The sequence below is a fragment of the Aquarana catesbeiana genome, linkage group LG01 (assembly GCF_042186555.1).
Source record: "Aquarana catesbeiana isolate 2022-GZ linkage group LG01, ASM4218655v1, whole genome shotgun sequence".
Lineage (NCBI taxonomy): Eukaryota > Metazoa > Chordata > Amphibia > Anura > Ranidae > Aquarana > Aquarana catesbeiana.
The window spans coordinates 683,863,579-683,877,403 of NC_133324.1; the positions used below are offsets into that span (position 1 = coordinate 683,863,579).

A 13,825-nucleotide genomic window follows, 5' to 3' on the forward strand; every position below is an offset into this window, starting at 1 on the left:
GTGCACAATAAACATTATTCATGAAACTGAAAGACATATGCAAGAAGAAAATAATTTAAACATACCTGAAATATTTAAGAGTTTCTAAAGCAGCAGTACTATGTCATAGTTGGCACCTCCGGGTGCCAATATTAGTTTAGTTTTCCTCCACAGTCCTTTGGGGAGGCGTAAACCCTGGGGGGCAAAATTTTGACTAGCTCCTCTGGTTGAGATTTTGTCCCTGCTCTTTAATTTCCTCCTCCTGTTCTTCACTAGTGGCCCATCACTGTAATAGGTGGCCTTACTGGCCAGTAGTAAGGTACAGGAGGTGGTAAAGGATGCTGGTTGTTATACTTATACCAGATTGTCATGTCATGAGCTCCTGTGGGCTCAATAGAAAATCTAAACAAATATACAGCCCAATGCAGGTGCCTACTATGGCATGGATCTAGCAGTTTAGCAGGTTTTAGATGACTTCATATTTACGTTAAGACTGAGAAATGTCTATATTTCTATTAAAAAAACATATTTTGACAGTACAAACATGTTATCATAGTGTTAACCTAGAATCATTACACATACTTTTAATCAAAAATATTGAACAGCACCCTGTAGCAATCTTCCCAGAAATTATTAGCTGGAATAAAGATAAAATACATCTTTGATTATTCGCTTGTACCTTTTTATAGAATCTGCAGCTTCTTTTAATTCATCAGACTCCATGTGAAATACACTGGAAAAAGTATCCTGCAAAAATAGACATTCATAATTATAGCAGGTATGTGTACTCCCAAGGTGACCCAAAAAACATATGTGGCCAAGCCAGAAAAAGATATATTTTAGTCCTTGTATATGTTTTCTATGTATACATTGGGTGTGTTTTTCCAATGTGTCTTCTATTTGTATTTTAGAATACTCAGACCTCACTATATCATATCTCAAATCACATCATTTCTAGATGGATCATAAAAATAAGGAGTTTCTCTTGCAGGACAAGTGTCAGATGAATAATCTGAACCAGGAATACATTCCACATAAAAATGACTGAAATAATGCCATACTAAGAAGCACCTATTTCAAGCAGTGTTCATTTTGGCAGCGAATTTCAAGTTCGTTTTAGTCTTAGTCTTAGGACTAAAATGGCATTTTAGTTTTAGTCCCCTTTAAGTCTTCTGCAATTGGTTTAGTTTTAGTCGTATTTAGTCGACTAAATCTCCAGTAAATTTTAGTCGAATAAAATGTCCTACATTTTAGTCAACTAAAATCTCCAGTACATTTTAGTCGACTAAAACTCATTTTATTACTCTAAAATCTAATCTAATTGATGTAATCTAATTGATGTAATTAAATTGTAATGCGTTAGTTAACATTTCGCTACAATTTCCAAACTCATTATACACAGCTGGAGTGAAAAACTGTTATTGTGTAATATGTTATTATTTATTGTATTGAGGTATGAACATGCACTACAGACCAGTGTTAATTTTTAAGTCAAATTTCAGTTTAGTTTTAGTCTTAATCTTTTGACTCAAATGGCATTTTAGTTTTAGTCCCAATTTAGGTTTAGTCGTATTTTAGTCATCTCAATTGTTTTAGTTTTAGTCATATTTTAGTGACTAAAATAGTATTCATTTAGTCGACTAAAATGTTTTAGTCATTTTAGTCGACGAAATTAACACTGGTTTCAAGCATGCCATATAGTACGCAAATATACTTCAAAATTGAAGCCAGACTGTTCGAGGAGGACTGGACTTCCCGTTGTCCATTTCAATGTCCATGACAATTTATAATAATCAATCAATGAAAGCATGGTGACTGGACACTTATTTTTTTTTTGTGTCATAATGTTTTTCTGTTTTTTGAACCACTGTAATCCACAAGGGAAATTAGCATAAGAAGAGATGCTGATAAAGGAATAAATTCTTGAGTGATGTCATTTCAATGTAATATTTTAGCAGTAGAGAGCTGCATTAGGGTAAAGGACAGTCTCAAGATAGCAATGGCTGATGTAGAAAATAATGCTAAAAAACAAGGATACATTATATGACCCAAGTCAGAGCCAAATTTAGGCATTGGGGGGCCCAAGGCACTCGGGGGGCCCCTTATACACAGTGTTGGTTTACATTTTTAATTACAGTCATGTACAAATCCATATGATCTTGTTTGTTAAATAGATCTACGATAAAGAATTAGTACCTCTGCTGGTTTCATCCAGATCACTGTTAATCTATACATCTCCAGAAAAGAAATGTAACTACACAGTTACTAAGAAATAAATTCACTTCACCCATGAGAATTCAACTGCTGTTCACCTCTTCAACTACACAGTGCAACTAAATCCCAGTGAAATATTGTCAAAAATACCCCCTCGTGGAGCATATGTTGGAGTCCTGTAGCAACTGTATTCGGGGAAAGGTTCTTGGTTGGTTCAGTGTAATGCTGCGTACACACAAGCGGAATTTCCAGCAGAAAATTCAGACAGACTTAGATAGAGATCATGTTCTATATTTTTCCGACAGAACAAATTACTATCGGAAAAAAACGCTCGTCAGTATGCTGTTCCAACGCACCAAAAACAACGCATGCTCTGAAGCAAGTATGAGACAGAAGCTATTGGCTACTGGCTATTGAACTTCCATTTTCTAGTCCCGTCGTACGTGTTGTACGTCACCTCGTTCGGAATTTGGTGTGACCGTGTATATACAAGACAGCTTGATCGGAATTCCATCGGAACTCCGTCGTAAAAACCTTCAGAGTTTATTCCGAAGGCAAAACCGGTCATGTGTACAGGGCATAAGGTTTAGGTTTAGGGGTTTACCTACTGCTGCCCGCTAGCTGCTTTTACTACCTTTTTTTTTACTGCCTTCACCACCTTTCAATTTCCACAGGAGCAAGAAAAATAAGCTCTTTGTAAGCTCCAACTCACTAGAGCAGGTCATAGACAATGCTATTTTTTTTTCCTGCAACCATGGTTTGCAGGAAAGAAAATAGCTTGATTCCTCCATCAACACAGTCAGTGTTCCTGCGGATGTATTGTGTTGGCGGGGAGGTGAGGGTGCGTGGGGAGTTGACCCTGCTGGGAGAACACAATGATTATTGCTAGCGGCTAAAGCTGCTGGCAATAATTACATCCTAAAAAATCTGACATGCTGGTTGTACCCAAGTTGACTGATGGATCAACTTGGGTACAATCAGCCTGCCCATAGATGGTTGGAATCTCGGCTGGTCCCTGCTGAACCGGCCGAAATTTGAATCATCTATGGTGGGCTTAAGGCTGCCTAAGGACTAGTCACCAATATTACTTGTGGTCTCACTGCAGCTTAATTTTTTCACCATTACTGACTTTTTCCAATGTGGAGGACTATCTTGGTACAGGCAGGGCTTTGCTTCTTCACAGCAGAGCCTCCAGTAAGAACGGTGAGTGGAACAGCCATAACATCACCAGATCTCACTCCAAATCTTATACGACTAGCGATTCAGAGGTAGCAGTGCTTTACACTATAGATGTACAGCTATGAGTCTGTAGAAATACAGCTAAGTGCCCAGGCACCCTCATATACCACAAAGAGCTCTGCTATTTTACAGGTGGATTTCAAGGCAAAAGGTACATTTTTCAGGGTTCTGCTTAGGCTCCATTACATGTCTAGATGTTCCTTATAGCATAGTAGATTTTCACTTTTTCTGTTCAGTTACACTTTAAGCAGCTTGAACTCCAGAATCTATAACACACAAGAGCGGTTAGGCTACTGCTACCTCCTTGTGAATTATAATATGATATTTTCCAGATTTTTTTTATTGAACTTATATGGTTTACTCACAGGGCAGTCTTCATCCACAATGAAGATTGTACATCTCTGAGCTTGCATGAACGACAAAATTGTGGCTGCTATCTTCTTTAAAATAACTTCCAGTGATTGCTGCTCCTCAAAGATTAAGGTGGCAAGATCAAGGAGCACCTATGGATGAAGTATAATTCCAACAATAATTAATTATACATTTAATGTAAAGCATGCAATTCACTCATCAAACTTAGCCCCAAAATAATAGATTAAATTGATTTTCAAAACCAAGTTGGCTAAGTTCTCTGTACTGGAAATGTTACAAATCCAGCTGAAGGATAAAATATAGACATCAAATAAGGCAGTGAAGAAAGATTCTAAGTCCTAAAAAAGAACACTTTTCTGGAGCACTTAATCTCAAAATAAGCTACAAACAATCAGTAATATTAATAGTCAAGTAAATGTTGATATACAGTACCAGACTTAGTCAGGGTCAGCAAAACAAATTATTTGCGATGACTGATCTCACAAATGTGGCATTCAAGAAAATCGCTTTTAATGGGCCCATGCCAAAACAACTAACATCAAACTTTGACCCAAGACTTTATTATGTTTTGTAAATAGAATCCAATACCGTGAAAGAAAAAAGGACTGCATGTACTGTATCTCTTTTGCAATTACATTATTATTATTATACAATATACAAAAGGAAAAGATCAAGTGCTAAAAAAGAATTTCCCCTAATAAAACAAAAGTTCAGTCTGCTCTTCCAACATCAGATTGTGAAACTGAAAGCTGTTGTTTTGCTGTTGTTTTTTTGTTTTGTTATATCAATATATTGACTGCAAAATCAGCAAGGGAGCAACACTTCACAAGTGCTCATTTAGTAAATCAGTATGCCAGAAAAACCTAAACTGTCTTCTGCCAACTGGCAATGTGGAATAAATTTTATTTCTCCTGCAGAATAGCTACAAGAAAAATATTTTAGTATATTTTAATCCAATGCTGTATATGCTCAATAAAATGACTGACTGAAAGGTAGCTTTGTGCTATATGGTCCTTAAAGACCAACTCTGCCTATATCGGATATTACAGTTTTGTGAGGTTGCTGGCATGAACTCTATGCTGTCATCTTTAGTTTCTCGGTTACAAAACAATGCAACCAAAATGTTCAATTCCACCAAACTGCTTAGGGCAGATGGCGCTGCACACACCTAGTGGATTATTTATCATAAGCTCTCACTATATTTATTCATTAAAGACAGTGCAGCAGGGGTGGAGGTTGACTCTTGTGTGAACTTGTGGACTTGAGCTGGCCATACACTTCAGGCTGAGAAAAAAAAACTCTGCTAGCTGTTAAAATACTCAAACTGTGGCGGCATCTGATTGGATGCAGCCAGTTTGCAGTTAACAATTTTTATCCCAGCTTTTTTGATTTTTCGAGGGATAACAGGTGGGAGACAGCTGACAGGGCCACCCACTGAGCAAATCTGTACAGTGTTTGGTCAAATGAAAATCCAGATATCACCAAACAACCATATTAGGTTCTGGAAGACAGTCTGTGACCTAAAGTGAGATTTTTTTTTTTAAGTTGATTATCTTTATATGTGCATAAATGGAAAGTACAACAACTGTGTACAATTTTTTTTGAGAGTTTACAGTTTATAGTGTGATTTTAATGTTTTAATGTAAAGTTTTATCTTGTATATATAATAACATATTTATTAAAAAAATAAAACAAACAGATATAATACAGGCTGTTTTTTTTTTTTACAATCAGTTTATAGTGCAAGCTGGGCTTTCTATTAGGAAAGCCCAGCACTGCCTACACATTTGAATGCATCCCGGGGTTGATTTACTATAACCGACGAGTGCAAAATCTGGTGCAGCTCTGCATAGAAACCAATCAGCTTCCAGGTTTTATTGTCCAAGATTAAAGAGGTTGTAAAGGTTCGTGTTTTTTCACCTTAATGCATCCTATGCATTAAGGTGAAAAAACACCTGGCAGTCACCGGCCCCCCAGCCCCACCGTTTTACCCACCTGAACCCCTTCATTCAGTTGGCGGGGACGCGCTGTCTCTCTCTCCACGGGCTCCCACCTCTTGATTGGATAGATTGATAGCAGCGCAGCCATTGGCTCCCACTGCTGTCAATCAAATCCAATGACGCAGGCACCAGGGGGCAGGGCCAAGTCCTGCATTCGGCCTCTATGGACACAGAATGCTGGACTCTGGAGCGCGCCTGCAAGATAATCCCCCAGGAGAGTGCTTCTCCAATTATCTGATGCGGGGAGGAGCCGTGAGAGCCGCTGAGGGACCCCAGAAGAGCAGGTTTGGGGCCACTCTGTACAAAACGAGCTGCACAGTGAAGGTATGATATGTTCGTTATTAAAAAAAAAAAATACCCTTACAATCACTTTAACTGAACAAGCTGTAGAGTTAGAAGTTGATTGGCTACCATGCACAGCTGCACAGGATTCTGCATGCTCCAGTTTTAATAAATTAACCTCCCTTTATCTATCTGTTGTACGTTTTTTTTACATATCCTTAGAAAAAGAAAGGCAGAGGAATGTGTTTCTTCTCTGTAAGACATTCTGCTGTTTATGTATTTTGATGTCCCTACTAGTCACGTCTATTTCAGTTGCAGTTGTAATCTGAACCTCCATAAGGCTAGTGCTTTTACTGAATGCTCTCTACAACTACTGACTGAAAGTGGTGAACTTCAAATATTCATTTGGAATATTTATTATTTACTTGAAAAAAAAGATATAGAACATAATACAACTAAGAATACACTATACAACTACTGTAGACTAGGATGTTTTACTGTATTAATGAGTGATATAGTGAACAGTCCCATAGTAACAATGCTCCATGCCATGCTGCACTTGATTGTATGTTGATTATAAAGAAATCCATTAAACCAATGTTCACTATGTAATATACCATGTAATCAAAGATTTCTGGTTTCAAACCATTCAGGTACATTGGTTTCCAACACTCTGAGGCAATGGGGATTATTTACTAAAGGCAAATCCACTTTGCACTACAAGTGCACTTGGAATTGCAGTTGCTGTAGATCTGAGGGGGGCATGCAAGGAAAATAATCAACAGCATTTTTGTTTGTATATGATTAGATGCTAGAAATTAGCAGAGCTTCCCCTCATTTCAGATCTTCCCCTCAGATCTACAGCGAGTGCATTTCCAAGTGCACTTGTAGTGCAAAGTGGATTTGCCTTTAGTAAATCAACCCCAATGTCTAATTTTGAATTGTTTGGAAAATTGGTGTGATCAGTAACATTTAGAAAAGAATTAGTAATCGCCGATCCCATGAATTTCAGTCTACTAACCTCATCAGCACCTAATTTAATTCAGTATAAGCTGTGGGTGAGCAAGATGAGGTGAAGACAATGGGGGAGATTTACTAAAGCTAGAGAGTGCAAAATCTTAAGCAGATCTGCATAGAAACCAATCAGTTTCCAGGTTTTATTGTCAAAGCTTAATTGAACAAGCTGAAGTTAGAAGCTGATTGGCTACCGTGCACAGCTGCACCAGATTATGAGTGCATCAGTTTTAGTAAATCTCCCCCAATGTGTTGGCCAGCCTTTTAAACGCTTGGTTATTCTTCATAAAATTCTGCTATATAAGCCGTAGACACAAATATTTTCTCAACACAATATTATCAGAATAAATACATTTCAGCTGACATGACTTTAATGTAGGAAAAGATCAGCATAGCGGAAAGATCCTTCCAGTTTATAACTTGTACTAGTTATTTTATTTAAAGTATGCACACAACTCACTATACTTGTTGAATTATAATATTGCATTATGTAAAAGAGCTTCAGTTTTCTCGACAAGCAGGATGTTGATTCAAAATGTGGTTTTGCTCTGATGCTTAAATATACCCCATTAACATGTTTACATACTTAACTTTCCTTTCCTTTTTGGTAAATTCTAATAATTTGGTACAGATGAAACTAGTAAACATGGATTTTATTTTAAGGTGAAGTGAATATTCACAATTTATTGTGTGAACATTTTCAATTCCTTCAGTAAATATTAGCCTATGAGTCTGTGCTCAACCCAAATGAATGTCATGCTGCCTGACAGAACGGCTCATGGCCCTTTATTTTCTACTCCTGACCTATGATGATGCTTCCATACATACACCTTCTAATTGCATGCATGCATGGGCAAACCATAAAAAAGTACCATAGCCAAAATGTAACAGATTGTGCAAAAAAAACAAAAAAAAACCATAAATTGTACTAGATAAGTATAAAAGAATTGGATCCTCGTCACTTCCTAGTCATAAGTTGCCTTAGCTATCCAGATGCATACTGGGAGAGTAGCTCTACAAACTTTATAAAACCATCCCTGAAAATGAATGCTAATAGACCAGAGCACAAGCAAACGGCAATATTTGATAAATGCTTTAGGCTCTGTACACACTAGTGCCATTTCTCGGAATCATATAACAATGGAAATCACATGGTATCTGTTCACATCAATGTAACTCAGCATGGCACCATTTTGGAAAATGTTCCTGTACTACTCTGGTGTGATTCAAGTGTGATTTTCGCCTCATAGAATATGCAAACTACATCCAAGTTGCACTACATAATCATACCCAAAATCAGATACATGCAAATTATTAAAGAGCACATAACATTTTGTCAATCTTTCCTGACTGGGCAAGGTATGGAGGCTTCTTTAATACCTTGTCATTTTTCTTTATATCATTATTAATTACAAATGTGTTATTTGAAGACATGCAAACTTATTTGCTGTAACTCCCATTTTGTCCTCTTCAAACTAAAAAAAACCCAGGGTTAGATGTACTGTCATGTTAAATGCATGCATGCTAAATGTTGTGTTATAGATCACAGTACTCCCAATGACTTTGCTTGCCCATCTCTCTAGAAGGACAGAAGGGTGTGCCAATGAATATTATTCAGGATCTGCATCTACTTCCTAAAGTGGCACAAAGATGACAACATACATTTCTCTTTATCTTTACTGATCCTACATACCTGTGTTCACAGATGTTGCTTCCTCATGCCTGCAGCAGACCTAGCACATTGTTCTCCCATATTCATCCTCTCAATCTAGGTGTAGCCACATGTCTGGACTATGTGCATCTGCTAAGTGCTGGGAGTTGAGCTGTCAGTGGATGGCTCAGATTATAGAGAGACTCTACAGAGCCAGGTGGCTCTATAACGCTGATCCCTGCTAAGCAGGTGGATGAAAGGTCCGTCTCCGCTCACTGTGCTGAGATGGATCTGTTAGATCCCTGCTCTCCTCTATGGAGAGATCAGATAAAAACGGACTGCCTGTCCGTTTTCATCTGATCCGCTAGATGGATGAAAAATAGGGTCACCATCCGTCTGGATTTCATGGGCAGGATCGGATCGGATAGCAACGGGTCTCAGCGGACATGTCACCGCTGACATCGGCCACTCCATAGGAGTGAACGGAAGGTCCAATCGGGTCCGCCTGAAAAACTGACAAGCGGACCTGATCGGAAAGCCTGTGTGAAAGGGACCTAGGGAGGAGCAATGATTAATAAATCTATATTTCATTACTAGGAGATCACAGGCAGCAGAATACTGTAGAGACTTTTACCAGATTGTGGGATTGTTCGTAACCCTTACACCACCTTTCTCTCCTGCACATCCCAACCTCATCCTGCCTTGGTATGTGACCATATGTTAACCCATTCACATCCCTTATCCTGCACATCTGCACATTAACCTCCTCATTTCCATCCTCCCACAGTATGTGACCTGCAAATGAATCCCTTTATTTCCTCCTCATGTACATTCAATGCATCTAGTGCACCATTACCAACTCCATGTTTTAACCACTTTAATACCAGCATATTTCTTCATGTTCAAAAGATTTTAACGAAAAATTAGATCACCATAGAGCAGTGATGGCGAACCTTGGCACCCCAGATGTTTTGGAACTACATTTGCCATGATGCTCATGCACTCTGCAGTGTAGCTGAGCATCATGGTAAATGTAGTTCCAAAACATCTGGGGTGCCAAGGTTCGCCTTAGGGTGTCTACTTTTCAAAAGAGGGTCATTATCAGGGGTGTTCGTACTGTTGTGGCTTTTTTATTTATGTTTGATAAGAGAAATTCTTTTGGGTACATGGTTGCATGGCTAAACAATTGTCAGTTAAACTTACACTGCACTAAAAACAAAAAATTGCCTGGTAATGAACGGATATATACAGGCCTGTACTCAGGAATGTATTAATGCAAATGTAAAGTAACAAAAAGGTCCACTTGAACTATTCATTCACATAAAAAAAAATGCTAAGCTACAGACCCATATTTTATATAACATGAGCTTCTTTTTGATAAGATATTTTAGGAAATAACTAAATGCAGCAAACATACCTGATTTCGCCTGTTCTCTAGCAGTGAGGTCTCATACAGCTGTGCGTTGTGCAGTACAATGCCACAGAATGCCAGGTAAGCAGAAAAGTCCTGAAATAATAAAAGTTAAAATCTAAATACCACAGGAAATATAAGAGCGTCAGAAAAATGATTGATGTATTATTGTATTTATTTGTTTCTGCACAGGTAAGACAACACAGGGAAATGGGTGCTTATGTAAATATCACCATTTTTGGTTTTAGATTGATTTCTTGTTGGTTTACCTGAGATTGCATGATTGTCTTCTTGCTGTTAAAAGTTAATGCTTTTAATCCTAACCAAATGTCTTAGCTGAAAAAGCTAAAATGTTACAAGCAGGCTGCCAACCAAGGCTGTTATATGTACTGTTATAAAGTGACTTTCTGCTCCAAAGTCAGAACTCTGATACACCCCTACATCCCACAATAACGTGTAACCCGACTTATGGAGATGTATGCAAATGGCAAGATATTCCTTCTTCAGGTCCCTTCTGTACAGTAATATACTGTGGTCTCCCCTCTTGAACACCTTATCCTACCATATTATATATTATTTCGCCAGATGGTGTGGCATTGCAACAAACGAAATATAATTTTGGAGCATTTGGCTAAGGTTAAGGCCTGTCTCCTGTTAAGCAAAAAAGTGTACTTTTTCAGTCAAAAATGGAAAACTCCTTTAAAATAAAGAAAAAACAACTGTAAAGAGAGTTTTACAATTCAAATCTGTTTGAAAGAATATTAAGAATAGACAGGCATTATATCACAAACAATTACATTTTTTTTTTAAATTAAACATAAAGGCTACTTTCACACTGAGGAGCTTTTCAGGCGTTTTAGCGCTAAAAATAGCACCTGAAAAGCGCCTCTCAAGCCACCCCAATGTGAAAGCCAGAGTGCTTTCACACTGGGGCGGTGCACTTGCAGGACCAAAAAAAAAGTCCTGCAAGCAGCATCTTTGGGGCAGTGCAGGAGCGGTGTACGCAGCTAATGCGGCCTGCGCCCCATAACCATGACCATAAGGCCACTTTCACACTGAAGGCGTTTTTCAGGCATTTTATCTCTAAAAATAGCGACTGTAAAGCACCTGAAAACAGCCTCCTATGCCACCCCAGTGTGAAAGCCCGAGTGCTTTCACACTGGGGCGGTGCTTTTGTGGGATGGGAAAAAAAGTCCTGCAAGCACCATCTTTGGGGTGGTTTGGGAGCTCTCCTAAACAGCCCCTGCCCATTGGAATGCATGGGCAGGGCTTCCGAAGCTCCTGAAAAGCGATTTGGAAGCACCGCAACATGGGTGGTTTTAACCCTTTCTTCCACTGCTAGAGGGGGTTAAAAGTGCCCCGTTAGCGGCCGAAAAGTGCTGCTAAAGTGATGGTAAAGCGCTGTTAAAACGAGCGGCGCTTCACCTCTAACACGGCCCCAGTGTGAAAGTAGCCTAAACCAAGGGGGTACTGTAAAGCAGTTAAAAAAGGTGTTCCAGCTTATATATATTATTGTCAAACAATGTGCATACGGTATTGTATAAGTAAAACAGAAATTCAGCCTGTAAGGTGATATAAAAAAAACACGTGGGATTTATTTGTTGGTGCAGCCTTACTGACTAACTACTCAAGATGTAACTATATGATCAGTGTTGTGTTTCAGCTGCTAAACCATCGGGAAAGAAGGCAGATGCTGCTCCCTGTTTGTGCTGTCTGGCCACACACATGCAGGAAATATGAAAAGACTGCAGGGATTCAGTTTGGAAACAGTATGAAAAGATACATTCTTCAGGATTTTTTCTATAACTGCAGGAAAACTTGGAATCAGAACACGTCAGAACTTTACTGTTGTCTGTGCTCTCATTTATTTCTCATGTTTACTGTTATCACAGAGAGTTAAAGTAGAATTCAGTGATAAAAATTTAAAACCGCTCCCTTCTAACACCTACTCTAATGCTGCGTACACACGTTTGGAAATTCGGCCAGCAAAAGACCGATGCGAGCTTTTGGTCAGAAAATGCAACCGTGTGTATGCTTCATCAAAAGTTCCTATCCGAAAATGCGATCGTCCGTAGCAATTCCGGCGCGCAAAATTCCTACGCATGCTCGGAAACAATTCCACACATGCTCGGAAGCATTGAACTTAATTTTCTCAGCTCGTTGTAGTGTTGTACGTCACCGCGTTCTTGACGGTCGAAAGTTCCGCAAACTTTTGTGTGACCATGTGTATACAAGCCAAGCTTGAGCGGAATCCCTTCGGAAAAGTCGTCATATCTTTTTCCGACCAAAATCCCGATCGTGTGTACGCGGCATAACTGTCCCGTAGAAGGAAGATGCATATATTTACCAATTTTCAGGTCACTCTGGTTACACGATCGGCTTCCCACTGAGCTAGCAGCGGCCTCAGAGGGAGAAGTGGTAGTGTCGACTATTATAGGCCTATAGTCTTTTGACTAAAATGCCATTTTAGTTTTAGTCGTATTTTAGTCATCTGAATGGTTTTCCATTTAGTCATATTTTAGTCTACTAGAATCTCTAGTATATTTTAGTCGACTAAAATCGAATGGGTTTAGTTAAATTGTAAAGCATTATTTAAGCATTTTTCTAGAATTGCCAAACTCATTATGTATTCCTGGAGTAAAAATCTAATAAAATGTAGCGGGGATGGGTAAGTAAATGGGAATGAGAGAGTGCACAGGGCAGGGAACTGGGCTGGGAGGCTGTTATTGTACACAGTGCTAAGCATTGCTACCTTGCTGGGAGGAGAAACACTCACTACATGCTTTGTAGGCCATTGTTCCAGAACTCCCAGGCAGCAGGCAGAAAGAGGGAGTCTGCATCTCAGTCAATACAGCCTGTCAGGGGGCTGGGGCTTTAACAGACAGGAGCTCCGAGGAAAGCGGAAGTTGAGGTGGATAAACGTCCCTCCCTCACATTTTCTCTCCATTTTCATTCGCTGATGAAATTGATGATGGAAATGATTTTGGTATAGTTTTTTTGTCAATTGACTTAATTCAAATTTTATTTTCGTTTAGTTTTGATGAAAATGTTGACGAAAATAATGTTGTCTACAAACACTGGTGACCAGCCCGAAGTGGCCTGAGAATAAAAATAAGTCCTGAGGTTACCACAGGTAACCTCAGGAGAATTACAGGCTGCTCTGGAAAAAGATGGACTGGTTGTTTTTAAGAAGCAAAATACAATACTTTAACAAAAATGAGCTGCATGATCGAGTTGCCAGAAAGAAGCCTTTACTGCACCAATGCCACAAAAAATCCTGGAGAGGCGTGTCAAGGTGTCAGGCATATTGTAACTGGGTTTTTTGTGGCATTGGCACAGTAAAGGCTTCTTTCTGGCAACACGACCATGCAGCTCATTTTTGTTCAAGTATCGTCGTATCGTGGTCCTTAAAATCAACCACACCGTCTTTTTCCAGAGCATCCTGTATTTTTACCTGTGGGTTTCTCTTTGTATCCTATACAATTCTTCTGGCAGTTGTGGCTGCAACCTTACTTGGTCTACCTGATCTTGGCTTAGTATCAAGAGATCCCTAAATTTTCCACTTATTAATAAGTGATTAAACAGTACAGACTGGCATATTCAAAGCTTTGTACTTTTATATCCTTTTCCATATTTATAAAGTTCCATTACCTTGTTATGCAC

General features: G+C 38.9%; 1 protein-coding gene across 4 annotated transcripts in view; it reads right to left on the reverse strand.

Annotated features, from left to right (window-relative positions):
- The window catches only part of PDE5A (phosphodiesterase 5A), a 267,395-nt gene that overhangs the window by 103,638 nt on the left and 149,932 nt on the right, over positions 1 to 13,825 (reverse strand). For all 4 annotated transcript variants that reach the window (XM_073603315.1, XM_073603298.1, XM_073603307.1 and 1 more), the window contains exons 5-7: positions 10,169 to 10,258; positions 3,798 to 3,935; positions 659 to 726 (exon numbers count right to left, since the gene is read on the reverse strand). In XM_073603315.1, the coding sequence (XP_073459416.1) occupies positions 659 to 726; positions 3,798 to 3,935; positions 10,169 to 10,258 (296 nt within the window). The remainder of the gene's footprint in view (positions 1 to 658; positions 727 to 3,797; positions 3,936 to 10,168; positions 10,259 to 13,825) is intronic.